The 15,907-nt window shown below is 47.0% G+C and overlaps 1 protein-coding gene across 1 annotated transcript; it reads left to right on the forward strand.

Annotated features, from left to right (window-relative positions):
- Window positions 1-13,245: 13,245 nt before the first annotated feature.
- Window positions 13,246-14,973, forward strand: LOC124654290 (zinc finger BED domain-containing protein RICESLEEPER 2-like). The gene is made up of 3 exons (XM_047193305.1): window positions 13,246-13,992; window positions 14,080-14,637; window positions 14,720-14,973. The coding sequence occupies exons 1-2, from the start codon at window positions 13,247-13,249 to the stop codon at window positions 14,624-14,626; spliced, it is 1,293 nt and encodes a 430-aa protein (XP_047049261.1). The 5' UTR covers window position 13,246; the 3' UTR covers window positions 14,627-14,637; window positions 14,720-14,973.
- Window positions 14,974-15,907: the final 934 nt, after the last annotated feature.

The raw sequence follows: 15,907 nt of genomic DNA on the forward strand, positions 1-15,907 counted from the left end.
CAACTTTCCCGTGACTCAACCTCCAAAACCCCATAAGCAACAGGGAACATCCAATTATGTCCATCAACTCGCAGTAGCAGCAACTAGCTGTCCTTTAAACCTGCCATGAAGAGCTGATGCATCCACGGCCAAATAAGGCCACGCAACCGTCCAAAAGCCTTTCCAAGCAAGCTTTGAAACAAACAAAAGCCCTTCGAAACATTCCTTGTGCATTACCTTCCCGCTTTTCAATTTGTAGGGAACCGTATGCTTGTCTATCGCTACAACACCGCTCGGACTAGCCATCTCCACTTCAGCTTTGAAAGTGTAAAGCAACCGAAAGCTTTCATTCCATGGACCATTGATCTTGTCAAGAGCCATTTCCTTTGCATAGAACATTCTCATGTAAGGTACTTTCATTTTATACTTCTCAACCACCTTTTTACGAGTGCTCGTTGGACCAAGTGAAGGATCTTCTCTCAGCCAATCTAGGATTACATCCGCCAACCACCTAGTCTTCGCTAGCTTTGTTTTCAGCTCGGCTCTCCCCTAGAGGTGGACACCTATGGATCTCATTATTCTTCTTTATCCGAAACATAATGATAAGGGATGTCGAGTAATAGATAACAAATTTTACACCGTGATCTAAATACACAACCGGTTGGCGTAGTACCCGAACCAAGCCGCCTCGCGCATTGTGGATGCATGCAGCCTAAACCTACACCTTGGGTATGGGCATTTAATTGTGAACCTACCGGCTCACTTTTAATAACCTCGAAATTATTCTTAGTGAGAATGTGATATGTAGTAATTGCATTACGGCAGTCCATCATCGTTTGAAACACGGTGCCTTCTACAAGCCGGGGTTTCTCCCCTGTTCCACTCAATTGTTGGCAAGTCTTCACCTTCGTAATCGGCTAAAACGAGGCTGTCATCATTCTCATTCTTCTCTTCATCATCGGTGTCATCAAATCCGGCACCAAAAGCCATATCTTCCATGTATTGATCCTCCATTGCCTCGCTTATCGCATCGATCTACCAATTCGAGAAACATCAACTCATCCTCATCATCTTGAGGAGGCTGATCCTCAATGTCCGCATCGTCCTCCACATCGACCGTACGAACGATCCGGCTACCACTAGCACCGGGGACGAGATGGTGCCGCCGTGGACCTACAAGGAGCGCCACGGCGCACACTATTAGCGAGAGGCAAGCAGCAGTAGAGAGACATGATGCCCGACCACCCGATGATGCCCCGGCCACCGGATGATGCCCGGCCCCCGTCCACATGGATACGAATTTTACCGAACCGGCAAGAAGCATTCAAAGCAAAAAGAAATCCCGGATCGTCTTCGGAAATTAGTGGAACAAATCTTCCCTCCGAGCTGTTGAAATATTCGAAATGAACTGCATCGAGAGAGCTCCAAGTGTAGTTATCGTAGATGTTAGCTTTGAAATCCGTTAACGAGATGGTGGTTGCAACCACCGCAGGGAAGTTAAACCCAGTCTTACAGCGTTTAGAATCACGCGTAAAGCTAGAATCCAGCCTAACCACCAGCCGAAAAGCCAGCCATGGATCCATCCTATTCGAAAAGCAACGCAGTTAGTTGAGCAACAACGATTGGCGCTCAAAAACTGCCACTCGTTAATTCACATGGGATAGGCAGACGATGCTTACCCAGATGGAATCCATGCGTTAGATCCCTCCGATTCCCAATCTTCTCCACGGCTGGCGGGAATAGTATGCACACCAGACGGAATTACAAAGAGGACAGGGGTAGATCCAGATCTGGTGGAGGCGGAGCCCGGGGGTGGTGGTGGGGGCGGGGCCGGCTCGGCGGCGGACGACGCCATAAGGTAGGTGGGCAGGATGGCGTGGCGGCGGAGGGGCGGTGTGTGAGCTCCTCCAGGCCTCGGACGGAGGGGAAAGCTCTGGGTCAGCTCTTCCAGTCAATAGTCAACACATTTCGAAAGCAACGGTCAAGTCAAAACCACCGCGGCTCCCTAGCCGTCACCGCGAATCGGAAGGCCTCGCGAACAGACGGCAACCCTCCCGTCCGAGCCTCTGGAAGGGGTTTCAAACTAGAGGGAGGGGAAAACTGAGGAAAAGTTAAGAGGCTGGGGAAAACTGAGTACAACTAACGAACCAGGGGCACGAAACTAGAAATCCCTTTTCTTTTTATGTGCCGGTTTTGGAAATGGTTATATTTTGAAAATTGTTAAATTTTTTAATTTCTTCATATTTCAAAAAAGTTCAAATTTCAAAATTGAATTTGTCGAAAACTATTTTGATTTTCGAAAAAAAAAAGTTCAGATTTCGAAAAATGGAAAATAAATAGAAAAGCAGAGAAAATAAAAGGGGGTGTGCGGCACGCTGTTCCCGCCGACCTGGTCGGCAGACAGCAGCCCCCGTTTTTCCTCGGCCCAATGTTTGACTACAGAAAGCCCATGATTACGTTGGGATGCAATAGTAGCAAGAGGAGGTTTCTGGAAGCGGAGAGGAAGCGAGCCGCCGGCGGCGACACTGCCGGAGAAGACGCCGACACCGCTCACCTCACCGTCGTCTCCGGCGCACTCATTCTCTACAAGGCATGCTCTCCGTCTCTCTCCCTTTCCCCTGCCCCTCGAGATCCTGAACCTCGTTTCTCTTGTTTTCTTCGTTTGTCTAGCACATATATATAGGCCTTTGTTTGGGATGCAATAGTAGCAAGTTGTAGAACGGACCTACAAACTGGATTGGAACCAGCATAGGATTTGGAAGCGGCTGTGAGGTTTGGTGGGCTTTTAACACAAATTAGTCTGAAATGTTGCCGCTTACCCCACGAATCGATCTGTGAATGGGAAAGGTCAAGGGGGGATTAAGACCACCAAAGTCGAATTTAGACTTTGTTATTAGTAGAGAGCTAGAGATAGAACGGCCGCTGTCTTTTTGCTGCATATATATACTAGGGGAAAAGAAGGTAGAACCATCAGTAGTCTGCCGTTTCCGTGTCATGATCTGAAGATACATATGGGTCTAATTTTGACACAGTTTTCTTTTTGGTAGAAGATTATTCCACTTTGTGTTGCAATGTGTTGGTATTTCCCCATGAATACAACAGCTGTCCGCATACTTCCATGTGATGGGAAGCACGGCTGTATGTATTTTTTTGTTTCATCTGTTGATATTGCCGGTCCAGCGTGTTGAACTAATCACCGATGTTTGCAGGAAAGGGCAGTCAGAGTAGTATGTAGGCCAAAGTTATAAAAAATCTACTGTGTTTGATTATCGATGCTGTTGTCAGCACCAGACTAGTCTATAAGAATCGAATCTATTGATCTGTTAATTGTGTCACTAGTTTTCATGTTTTATCGAGTTAGCTCATATAGTCATACATGTTGTGCTTAAGAACTAGTGTCTCAGGAACCACACACGCAGTAGTCATTTTCACTTGGCACTCCGCGCATTGCTTCTCTGCTCGTTACTTCAGAAATTACTCACTTCATTTTTCTCTTTTCATAATTTGTTTCAGAGAAGCTGTGATCGTCTATAACACCAAGTCCTGCTGCATTTGTGTCTCTACCATCTCAGGTAGCTATGTCCGGACTTGAAGGCTGGGTTGACCTCCCGGAAGGCCTCCTTCACTCCATCGTTGCTCGGTTGGGATCCTTCCCTGACCTTCTTGCTTTCGCTGCCACCTGCCTCTCTTGGCGTGCTTCCTTCTCCTCTTATCCATCCAAATCGACGCTCTTGCCACCTCTCCTCCTCCAACCTAATGTTCCTGTGTGCTCTCCTCGTCCTCGCCCATTTAGTAACAGCCTTGTACCGAGACGTTCATGTTATGTAACTGATCTCGCCAACCAGGGCACCTACAGGTGCTGTCAAGTTCCCCTGTTCAATGGTTTTAGTAACAGCAAATACCCACCGAGCTATCTGGATGGTTTTTCTTTCGGAGCTGTTTCCTATGGCCATCTCATCTTGTCCAACCAACAACGATCATGTCTTGTTGTTGATGTGTTCACTGGTGCTAGTGTCTCAGCTCCACAACTACCGGTTGACGGATACGTTCTTCTCTACTATGCTGCCCTCACGGCTCCACTTACGTCACCTAACTCACATCTCCTGGTCAATGCTAGATGCCACAATTTCTTTTGGCGTGTTGGTAGTCAATCTTGGTTGTCTCCTCGCAAGGGAACAATTAAGCAGATCGTGGTCTTCAAAGGGCAGGTCTTTGGCATGGATCATGACCGCAGGCTCTATATCGTGCACTTGGTACCTAAGATTCGCATACAGAATATAGCAGTTGATCTGGATGGAAGCATGACCAGCAAATGGCATCTTAAATACCCATGGCTTGTTGCGTGTGGCGACATGCTCCTCATGGTTGGTAGTCAGCAATATTCTCCATCAACGGGGGATGCCTTTGAAGTCTTCCGACTCGACTTATCGACTGAACCTGCAAAGTGGGTGAAGGTGGAAAAACTAGAGAATTGGGCAATCTTTATCAGCATTGACCATAGGAGCCAGGCATTGTGTTGCGTGAACCCAGAGAGATGGGGAGGAAAGAGCAACTGTGTATACTGCTATGGTTCTAAAAGATGGACCGAATTTGAGTTGGGCCAGCCACTGCAGGGAGATGCTTCCACTCCAAGAGTCTTTATTTTATTTAACTGTGGCAGTATGTTGCAATGTATGTGGGTCGTACCCAGTATGTTCTATTCATGCTACGATGATCGATAATTTTTTCGTTTTTGACATGTGATGATCCATAGTACCAGTCTTGATGCGTGGTTTCTATTGCTCTCGCTGTGGAGCTTCTGCTGTAAGAGTTTGTAAGTTGCAGGCTTGCAGCAGTATGATGCATCTGTGTACTATCCCTTGGGTTAGAGGAATATTTGATGGTATTATGCAGAGTGTTGTTAATTCTAGCATCATATATAAAAAAAGAAGCCAACTGTAACCTCGTTTGGTGATATATCTGATGGTACACAAGTTCTTGTTGATCCATTTAGTATGTTTTGCTTCCTGAGATTTTTGCAGCAATATATACATGTTTATACACCTGCTTGGCTTTAGTCGGTGAAACAGAAGTATAAAGTTCATTTCTTGGCAATTTTTGCTTGGTTGTAGCGGAGAGGTGAAGATCACCAAAAAAAAAAGTATCAACTTCTATGGCTGTGCTCTTCTTCTTTCATGTTCAGAGAACGCAATGCCTGGGTGAACCTATGGTATCTGTTCTCTCCATTTAACCAAACATAATGGAACTGCGACATGAAATGCTTTCCGCTCCATTCTTGAGTCTTCCTCATACGACAATTGGGCACTGTTTGCTATAGGTTACTCTTTAAGTGCCTCATTCAACGGTGGCTAGTGAGAGCCTCTTTGATAGTAGAAAGGTTCCGCTTTGTGCGATGCTTGAGTAAGTCTGGCAGCTTCTCCTTAATCGAGCGGTCAAATAGCCGTTCGTTATGCCAGACACTGGTGAGCTGCCCCGTCTGCGATATGGAACACCACCGAAGCAGCGAAGATTTGCTGCACCCCATCGTCTACCGGGACTGGCAGCCCAAACCAGAATCGTCCATCCAACGCTGCCACAGCCACGCAGAGCAACACCATGGAAATGAAGGTTTGAGATGCCCATCCCAGCAAATTCCTAGTTCGTTATAGTTGACTGATCCCTAGTTGTTGATCGCCTCGTATTCCTTCTCCTTTTAACGAATGACATGATCAATTAACGAGAAGGACATACTGCACGCTAGTTTTGGTTCAAAAGAAGGTATAGGGAAAATCTTGTTATTACACATTTTGTACTTTTTTCGATAAAGGGAATATATTAATATCAGGAGATACCAAATACATCCAGCCTCTGCAACAACATAATAAATTGTAATACCGGTGCACACAACTAAAAAAAGTAAGAAATAAAAGTCTCATTATATTATTCCAGTTCTAGCAACAACAATACAACCACCACCACCAAGACAACACCTAAATTTCAGGCTCTCCAAAAACGACGCCTCCATGAAGAGAACAATGCACAAGCATCGTCGTCGTCAGATTAAAGATCTTAGGTTTTCACCCTGAAGATAGTGTCTACTTTTAAAATAATGTCTTCAACAAGGTCATTGTCAGGCACAACTAATTATGCCCAGACCTTGGATTTTCACCCTGAAAAGTAGGCCTCTAAACTTCACCTGTGCTGCCGCCCCTACTTTCTTACTATTGCTACAAAGGCCGGAACACCAAGCAAACCCCTCAAAAGTGCAAAGACTTGACCCTCCACTGCTAGTCCTCTAATCCGGCCTTCATGATATTCTCCGTATCTGACTTCATCATGGACCCAAATGTCACCAGATGACAACATAGAGCAGAGCTTCGCGGCACTCCCTCCAGAACCAAACGGTCGGAATAAAAAAATAGGTGTGCACACGACCGAAGACCACCCGATCCAGCAAACTCTAGGCAATAGGTGCACTGTTACATTCGTCGGTGGAGCCTTCCGGGACTCAACACTTCGGCCAAATCAAGAAGGACATGACTCAGGAAGGTCTTCAGCTTCGCACAAGAGAAATCGTAGGAACGCCGCCTTCATTAAAAAGCCGCGCCGGTAGCCCCCACGCCACCAGCTGACAACGGAGAAGACGACGAACTATTGGGTTGCCGAACAGGAAACTAGCGAAGCCACTCGCGGCCGCAAAGCGCAAACTGGAGCATAGGGAGCAACCAAGGACGCGTCCCAACCAGACGCGAGAGGGCAGCCATGGCCCACTGGACCCAGATAGATCCCAGATCTGGCCCGCGCCGCTTTTAGTCTGGGCACGGTGTGCCGGCTGTGGCCATGAAGGCACCCGCGGAAAGTCGCACGTCCAGCGCCCCTCCACCTCAACGCCTCCACCGCAGCACCACCTGCCCACCCGACGCCGTCCCCCGCCACCTGGGGAACAACAAGACGCGACCGATCTGGTCACTGATCTCCACCTTTGGCGGGATAGGCGCTACCACCGTCGCCGGCACCGGCGGCAGCAGCCAGACAAGGACGGGGTTAGGGGAGCTCGAGGCGAGAAGATGGGGTGGCCTACCGGGATCACCCAAGCAGTAGCGACCCAAGAGGCAGAGGTGGCTCCAGTCCGTGGAGTTTTTCTCCGTGCGTGATAGGACTGCCACACTTTGTTTAGACGAAATTTTAAATATATTAAAAAATGTTAAAACAAATATATATAAATGTCTTGCATATATCTTGACATGTTGCATGCTCACAAACTTTTTTCAGCAAAAACCGACATATTTTGTGCCATATTTTTTTTTATCTTTTTTACACATGGCATAAAAATATCAGTTTTATGTGAAATTTTACGAGCTGGTATAGAACATGTTCGGCTGCATGCAAAATTTATCGAGCGGGCATAGACCATGTTCCTCGCACCTGAGTTAGTTTTGAGTTTGGTTTTGAGTTTCTGTGCAAATCTAGGTAGGTGGGTTTTTTTCCCGCGAAACACAGTACAAACACGACACCCATAAATATGCAGATTCGCTTATCCCTACGAACGCATCATACAGACACTCTACCTCTATAAGAATCTCTGAGAGACTGGGTAGAGATTAATCGATCTGGTAGGTCTTGAGACTGACGAAGTCACCATAAACCCCTCATTATTGATAGGATCGTTGACTACCGCTAAAAATATATTCCAAATTTATAAGACACCTAAATATCAAATATGTGGTTTGATCCCTGATATGCGGGGAGTGTCATGCCATCCTAACATTCAACTATGGTTCTCCGACTATGCAGGACTTTTTCGGTTGTCCTTTACACCACATTTTTCAACCACCGTATAATTTATTTTGAGACATACCGGCTCTACAATTTGGTAAAAATATACCTCTTCAAATAACTCGAAAATTCAAGTGGCTCATCCGACTAGATAGTCTAACCATTAGTAGTCCCTCGATCCTAAAATATCCTAAAATATGATGTATGTAGTGTTTGGTCAAAGTTAAACTATTTGAAGTTTGACTAACGGTATATTTCGCTCACTTCACTAATATAAAATGTTTTAGCTTTTTAAGATTCGTCTATTTTACTACTCGCTCTGGAATGTATCTAGATACATTCATATTAAAGTCAATTAATATGAATCGGAGGGAGTACTATTTTCTAGTCTACGTTTAGTATGTAGATTCATTCACTATGGCGTGTATCTAGTTCTCTTCAAAAAATCTTTAAAAATTATTTTTATGAGAGTAGAAAACAACATAAACATCTACAATACCAAATGCACACAGTATAAAAGTATATTTTACGATCCGTGTACCCATATTAGCTTGAAATTAGAAAAATTGGCACATTTTTCTATACAGTTGATCAAACTTTAAAAGGTTTAACTTTGAATAAAATCTATATGTATTTTATTTTGGAAGGAAGGGAGTACAAATTATGAAAACCCAGTTTTTTAGATAAAGGGAATATATTAATATCAAAATATACCAATTACACCCAGTCTCTGCAACAACACCCCACCCTAGTGGCAGTACGGATGCATACAACCAAAAAAGAGTAAAAAAAAACTAAGAAATAAAAGTCCCGCTACAGCATTTCAGACCTAGCAGTAGCAATACAACCACCACCGTGACAATACCTGGAATACAGACTCTCCAAAAGTGACGCCTCCAAGAAGGAAACAGTGCACCAGCGTCGTCGTCGCCCGACCAAACGTCTTAGGTTTTCACCCCGAAGATAGTCCCCACTCTCAAAACAATGCCTCCAATAAGGTCATTTCCAGACACAACCAGTTAAGGCCAGACCTTAGGTTTTCACCTGAGAGGTAAGACTCTGAACTTCATCTGTGCTGCCGCCCCCACATGCATACCACTGCTGCGAACCCGGAACGCCAAGGAAATCCCTATATTCCTTCTTCTGACTTCACCATGGACCAAAAAGTCACCTAGTGTCAACACAGAATAGAGCTTCGCGCCGCTCCCTCCGTAACCAAACGGTCGGAATAAAAACATAGGTGCGCGCGACCGAATACCACCTGATCCAGCAAACTCCAGGCAAAAGATTCCATTCCATGAGAGCGCGCTGCTCCACGATCCAGCGCGCGCAACGAAGGTCGCCGTTTCGCGCGCGTGCCGCGGCGGCTTCGCCACCGTCTCGCGCCATTGCTGGTCGACTCCGCCGATGGTGAACACCTCTATCCGGGCGGTGTAGCAGTACCCGCCAGACTTTGTGGTGTAGTGGTATAACTCATCTACCGCCGGCGCCGGAGTGGGTCGGTAGAAGAAACGTGCCACCTTGTATGTGTTGGAACGTGGGTCACGCCCCAGGCCGAACACCAGCCAAGAAGTCGGCGGTGAGAGTGTGACCGTCTTGGCTCGGCCTGACGCTGCCGTGTGGCCGGCCGGGTTGAGGACGCGCACCGTGCCCACGTACGGTCTGCTGCTCGGGTAGAAATGGCGCATCTCGGCGTCGGTGGCCACCAGCACCAGCCCGTGCATCGTGTCGGTCGATGGCAGCCGCGTGGCGTGCACGAGCGGCGCCTCGGTGCCCTGGCTCGCCTCCCACCTGTACAGGCCGACCTTGCGCCAGAGACAGACGCCATGGTGTTCGAACCACGTGTTGGGTGAGAGGAGCAGGCATGGCTTCTGGAGGCGGAGGTGTGCGCACGGTGGAAGGACGCGTCTGTTGGTGAAGGCCTCAACCTGCAAGTGATCGGGGTGGAAGAAGAAGTGGACACAGGGATACACTCTGATTTTTCAGCGCACAAACACTGCCGCACTGACGGCTTTTTCTTCTTCCCGAGCTCAACCTCGTGGTCATTTTGGAGATTACAGAGGAGTGGGTTATATAAGCGCTCGGGCTCGCACACACGACACCACGCCCGCGCATACGATGCGCACACACGCGCCCACGCACCCATGACCAGCATGCCCCAGCTGGCACACGATGCCCTCCAGCGCGATCGCTACGGCCGGCCCGCTGCTGGACCAATTCCTCCGATCCTCTAGCTAACTACTAACAGAACGCAACTAACAGACGCACTACACACACGCCACGCGCGCGCACCATGCCGTGCACGGAGCTGACCTTGGCGCGCTCACGCCAGCCCACCGTGCACGCCATAAACGCCATGGCTTATTGCTAACAGCGTCGCCGAAGATGGTGGATCGCCACGCCTTGCACGCGCAGCTGAACCGCAGCAGCGACACGACGGTCAGAGGGCCAGGATCACCGAGACCAGCTCGTGAGGCATGTACGGCGTCCCCGTTGGCCTGCTCTTCTTGGCTGCTGGCGGTGCCCCCTCGCCGTTGTCCATGGCCTGGCCGGCCGCCGGATGTGTGATGCCCCCGCCTCGTCGGTATTTAGAGCATCTCCAGTTGTCCCCCAAACGACACCAGATCGAGTCTTTGGGGGAAGTGTTTCGTTCGTGCGGCGTTTGGGGGACATCGCTCCCCAACCGCGTCCCCAAACGTCCACCCCAAAACTTAAAATTAATTTTAATATATAGAAAAAAACTATGTACTAATATTTAAATCGGTGCAATATAAACAAATTACATATAAAAACTTCGAAAAAATATAATCAAATTACATATAATTTTTTTAAAACTACTTCTTCTTCTCTGATTCCCGCCTCGTCGTCCTCATCACGGTGGCGCTTCCTGCTCATCACCACTTCCGAAGAGGCGGTGTCGGTCGACGCGTCGGAGGAACATGTGTCCTCCTCGTCGTCGCTAGTGCTCGCCGGCTGTGCCTTGGCCTTTGCCTTGGCTTTCGACTTCGCTTTCGTGTCCGCCTTCGCCCGGGCCGTCGCTGTCTTCGCCTCCTCGGACCCTTCCTCCTCCCCCTCCTCCTCCATGGCCTGCCATTTCTCTGCGATGTCCAGTGGCGGCGGAGAATCATTACCGCTGCTGGGCATCCGGACTCTGTCCCACCAATGGCGCCATCCTGGAGACTTGCCCTCGTTGTCGGTGTCTGATGGAAACCCAGAGAGGTCGCTCATCGTGAGAAGCTTGGATGAATGACGACCGGTTGAAGATCCGAAAGCGCCGGATCTTATTGAGCGCGGATGAACGGCGGCGCAAAAGTCGAAGAGAGCAGCGGTTGCTCTTCCGAGGAGTTCGCGCTCCATTCCAGCGGTTGGCGCGTCGGTCGACGCGGTTGCCAATACGATGGTTCCCCTTCCCGGCAACTGCATCGTCGCTATGTAGGCGACGGTTGAGCGTCCGAGCCGCTGACGCGTCGGGTCCGCGCCTCCTCGCCTCTCATTTCGTTGTGTCCAGCGTGCCCGGACCGTTCCATGTGTAGCGAGGACGGGCTCGGGGCACCAGACACCGTATCAGACCACGTCAGATAAAAAGGGCTTTGGCACACGCGGCTAGGAACGATCTAGCGCACCCCAAATCGTTTTGGGGAGGGTTTGGGAACACGACTGGAGATGTCTTATGTATGCCAAAACGAGGTCAGGCACGGAATAGAAATTGCGTTGATTTATTCTTGTGTGAAAAATACAAGGGGCAAATTTGGAAATTGAAGAAAATGAGCTTTCTCTAGGTTTCGTGTCGACCCCTTGTCCCGCCGCCACTGAGTAGAAACGTTGAGGTTGACCGCCGACGCACCGCCGGCCACACCTTCACGGGCTGCCGCCGGACCGTCGGACGTCTTCGCATTCGCAGTGCAGGCTTCGGCTCCACTGCTCTGCATCTCCCGGACCCGGCAACGGCAAGAGGTATGCTCCCGCGCCGCTGCATTTCTTTTCTGCTTGCGCTGCATCCTGAATGCATACATTCACGCTGGGCTGCTGCTGGCTACTTGGCCGTTGCTGATTTCTGGCTGACAGCCTGAGACTTCCCTTCTAGTTTCACTTGCTAGAACATTTCCTGTAATAAGACTTTGGGATCTTAGGCATTTCAAAGAAAATTCTGTTATGCTCCTGGCCCATACTGTACTGAGGCACTGCAAATCGCACTTTGGCTGTGGTCAAATGTTCAACTTCTGAATCAGTGCGGATATGCCAGCCGCTGATGACCCCGGTTCTTCAATAAGACTTTGAAGTGCGCCAGACTTGAGAATTCAGGCATCGGATGCTTTTGCATCTCACTATCCAAGGTTCTTGCTGTTATGTCAAATACAATACCAAAATTGCCAAGTCTGAAATATTTTTGCATAGCATAAAAATATATATTCTTTAGAATCTTAAAAAAAAAAACCTGATAGTGAACCGATGAACCAGCGGTCCAACCGGTAAAAACCTGAACCGACAGTCTCACCGGTCCGTTTTTTAAACTATGATTGGCGGCCATCGCCAATCCAATCAGCCTCGCCCTCACCGGTTCCTACTCCCCGTCGCTCTGGTCCTCGTACTCATCTTCTGTCCACCTGCAGGCCCTGATCTCCCGATGCGATGACAACCCCAAGGCAAGCCGAGCAGCCGAGCCACCAGCTAGTTACTTTCACCTATTGACCTGCCCATTTTGGTCAGCAGGAGTGGCGGTGGAGTGAACACAGGATCTTCCGAGGTAATCTCCTTCCCTATCTTCTATTGCTGATTCTTTCTGTATGCCCTGATGCTAATTCGTGTTTTCTACTATCTGGGTAAAATTTCAGATGTCTGAATCTGGCACTACGCCGCCTCTTGCTTCGCCATTGCACAGTGACAAATCCGTCGGACCAAAAAAGCTTAAGAGGAAACAGATGAGTCCCAGCTCAGATATCTGGGAGCAATACAAACGGATGAAAGATGACCCCAACAAGGCTATATGCAACTACTGCTCTGATGTGCTTTCCTGCCATTTAAAAAAGAACGGCGCGTCCTCGCTGGTCTCTCATGCAAAATGGTGTACGCAGAATTCTGACAGCAACGAAACTCAATGTTTTGTTCGACCTGATCCTGATGACCCATCTCGCCCCACCCTATTTCGTTGGAAATACAATGCTCGAGAAGCTAGGACAGCTTTTGCCCGTCTTATTATTGAAGATGAGCATCCACTTGTGTTTTCACAACGCCGAGGTTTTAGCAGCTTCACATCCAAGATTTGCACTCGGTTTAGCGCTCCTCCCAGGAAAACAGTATGCAAAGATGTTCTTCGCATTTATGAGGATGAGAAAGCAAAGGTAAAGAGCTTCTTTCAGGAATCTCATCAAAGGGTTAGCCTCTCCGTCAGAATGTGGACATCTTCAAGGCTTCAGAAGTACATGCATCTCACAGCCCATTACATTGACAGCAAGTGGAAACTTAACCACAAAATACTCAACTTCTGTTTACTAGACAGCCACAAGGGGAAGACATGGCCAAAGCACTCGATTCATGCTTGCTTGACTCGGGTATTGAGAACGTCACTGCTATTACTATGGAAGATGCAAGCTCAAATGATATGGCTATAGAGTACATTAGGACAGCTTTGAAAAATCGGGGTGCGAGCATTTTACAAGGTAGATATCTTCACATGAGATGCTCGGCTCATATTGTTAATCTCGTGGTTCAAGATTGCTTGGAGGCAATTTCACCTTCTGCCTCTCGTATCCGTGATGCTGTGAAATATGTTAAAAGCTCCACTTCAAGAATGAGTACTTTCAACAAATGTGTGCAATACAGCAAGGTAGATAGCACTGAGTTGTTGTGTCTTGATGTGTGTACCAGATGGAACTCAACATATGTTATGTTAGATAGGGCTGAAAGGTTTGAGGAGGCATTTGAGAGTTTTCTACTTAAAGATCCTGACTACAAGACAGAGCTGGGGGAGGGTAATGGGGTTCCACAACACACAGATTGGAAGCATGCTCGTAAATTTACCAAATTTCTGAAACATTTGTACAGACTCACATGTAGAGTTTCAGAAACTAAGGATGTTAATTCCCACATGTTGTTTCGACATGTTGCTGGTATAAACCAGCGGTTGATACGTTTCTGTGACGGCGATGATAATACCTTCAAACCTGTTGCTATTAAGTTGAAGGAGAAATACATTAAGTATTGGGGGGATCCTGAAGAGATGAACATGTTGATATTTGTTGCTGCTATTCTTGATCCGAGGTACAAGCAATCTGAATATTTGTTCCACTTTTTTCTTCATTTTATCTACCAATCCATACTAATGTTTGTTCTCTTGCTCAATGGAAGGAACAAGCAATCTGAACATTTGAAGATACCTGTTTTATTGACATATGGTGAGACTAGAGGTGAACAAGTATTGAAGAAGGCAAATCAGACATTGCACTCTCTTTTTGAAGAATACAAGTGTATGTATGAGCAAGTTGGAAGCCAAGGTGATGGCTCAGAAACACAACCTAGTTGTAGTAGCAGATCAAAGGTTAATTACTTCTTTTCTTTATGGCAAGAAAAGGAAAGAAAAGCTGCAGCTGCTGCAGCTGCTGCTGATGGCAGAACTGAATTAGAGAGGTATATTTCTGAAGAGGTTGAATGTGACGATGATGGTTTTGACATTCTCCTTTGGTGGAAATATAGAAGACACCAGTTTCCAATACTTTCGCGCATGGCTCGTGATATATTGGCCATCCACATGCCAACAGTTTCTTGTGAATCAGCTTTTAGTACGGGCGGTTGTGTTCTTGACGATTTTAGAAGCTCGTTGCCTCCTTTGGTGGTGCAAAGTTTGATATGTGCACAAGATTGCGTTCGTCAACCGTCGAATGGCGCGAAGAGTTGAGTGAATTCAAGGTAATAAAATTCTGTGTAAATATTCAATGCGTCTTTTTCACCGTTACTTACCTTTTGCATTATCATTTTTGTTGTCATTTAGGCATCGTACTACAATGCAACTGATGTTTTGGAACCAGTTCCAACTTCCAATTTCCAACAACAACCATCTGCTGACTCAGAGTGGCACTGATGCTTCAAGAATGATCGAATGGCGCCATGAATATGTGTTGGAACTTTTGTAATTATGGCACACGATAGTTCAGAATTTGGATGTGCTATATAATCCTGTAGCGTTGGAGCTGGACTTTTCTTGAACTTAGTTGAAAGTTTGACTCTAAATCTGTTATACATATATTGGGGCATCATATATTTTAGAACTTCAACTTTGGAAATGAAACTGTTTGCACTTCTGCATCATTTATTTTGTCTTGATCTGTTTTAATGTGTGCTAGTGCTGCTTGGGCTAGCCAATGTTTTATGATCGATTGGGTCGTGAACTGGCTTGAACGTGTGCTGCTGAAGATGAAGGAAAGATTTTTTTTTTTTTGCTTTCCCAATTTGCTCAGTGTCATGCTTTCTTTTCTTGTTTGTTTGCTTACTTGCTCTGAGTGTCAAGTATAGATTAGTATGGTGCTTTATTTCGCTGAATAGCATTACCGGTTAAATGTTTCCTTGTCCTAGCGTTTGTCTGTGTGGGTCTAACGCAGCAGTTTTTTTTGCGAATACTGGTGCAGCAGCTCGATATGATGCATGTAGCACATTTCAGGATGACTCATCCTGGATGAGTGAACCGTTGCCACTTATCTTTGTTCTCGCCTTGACCAAAGCAAAAGCCAGAGTCAACAAGCTGTCATGGGCATCATCAGCGATTGTGACCATGTGTGGCCTTAAATTTTCAGGTAAACGACGTGGACAACAAGGATACATAATTTAGCGGATGGCTTGTCTGAAAGAATGTTGAGTTCAGCTGGACGTGAAGTTCTGATGAAGGCTGTTATGCAAGCGATCCCCACTTATTCCATGAGTCGCTTCAGTCTTTCAAAAAAAAAAAACACTTGCAAGAGACGACAACTTCAATGGAAAAGTACGGGTGGGTACGAGATGCAGACAAACAGAGAATGCGTTGGGGAAAATGGGAAGAAATAACACAACCAAAAAGGCAGGTGGCATGGGTTTCAGAGAAATGCATCTGTTTAAGCTAGCCAAATAGTTTATATCTTTCACCAAATAGTTTAGGTTGTATATGTTTTACATGTACTCTGTATGGTGTATGTAAGAGGTGATATTC

The sequence above is a fragment of the Lolium rigidum genome, chromosome 5, assembly GCF_022539505.1.
Source record: "Lolium rigidum isolate FL_2022 chromosome 5, APGP_CSIRO_Lrig_0.1, whole genome shotgun sequence".
Taxonomy (NCBI): Eukaryota; Viridiplantae; Streptophyta; class Magnoliopsida; order Poales; family Poaceae; genus Lolium; species Lolium rigidum.

Bases quoted from the DNA above. Each gene is read 5' to 3' on its own strand.
- LOC124654290 (XM_047193305.1), top strand. From the start codon at position 13,247: ATGGCCAAAGCACTCGATTCATGCTTGCTTGACTCGGGTATTGAGAAC. The intron at 13,993-14,079 runs GTACAAGCAATC...GCTCAATGGAAG, and splicing joins GCTGCTATTCTTGATCCGAG to GAACAAGCAATCTGAACATT.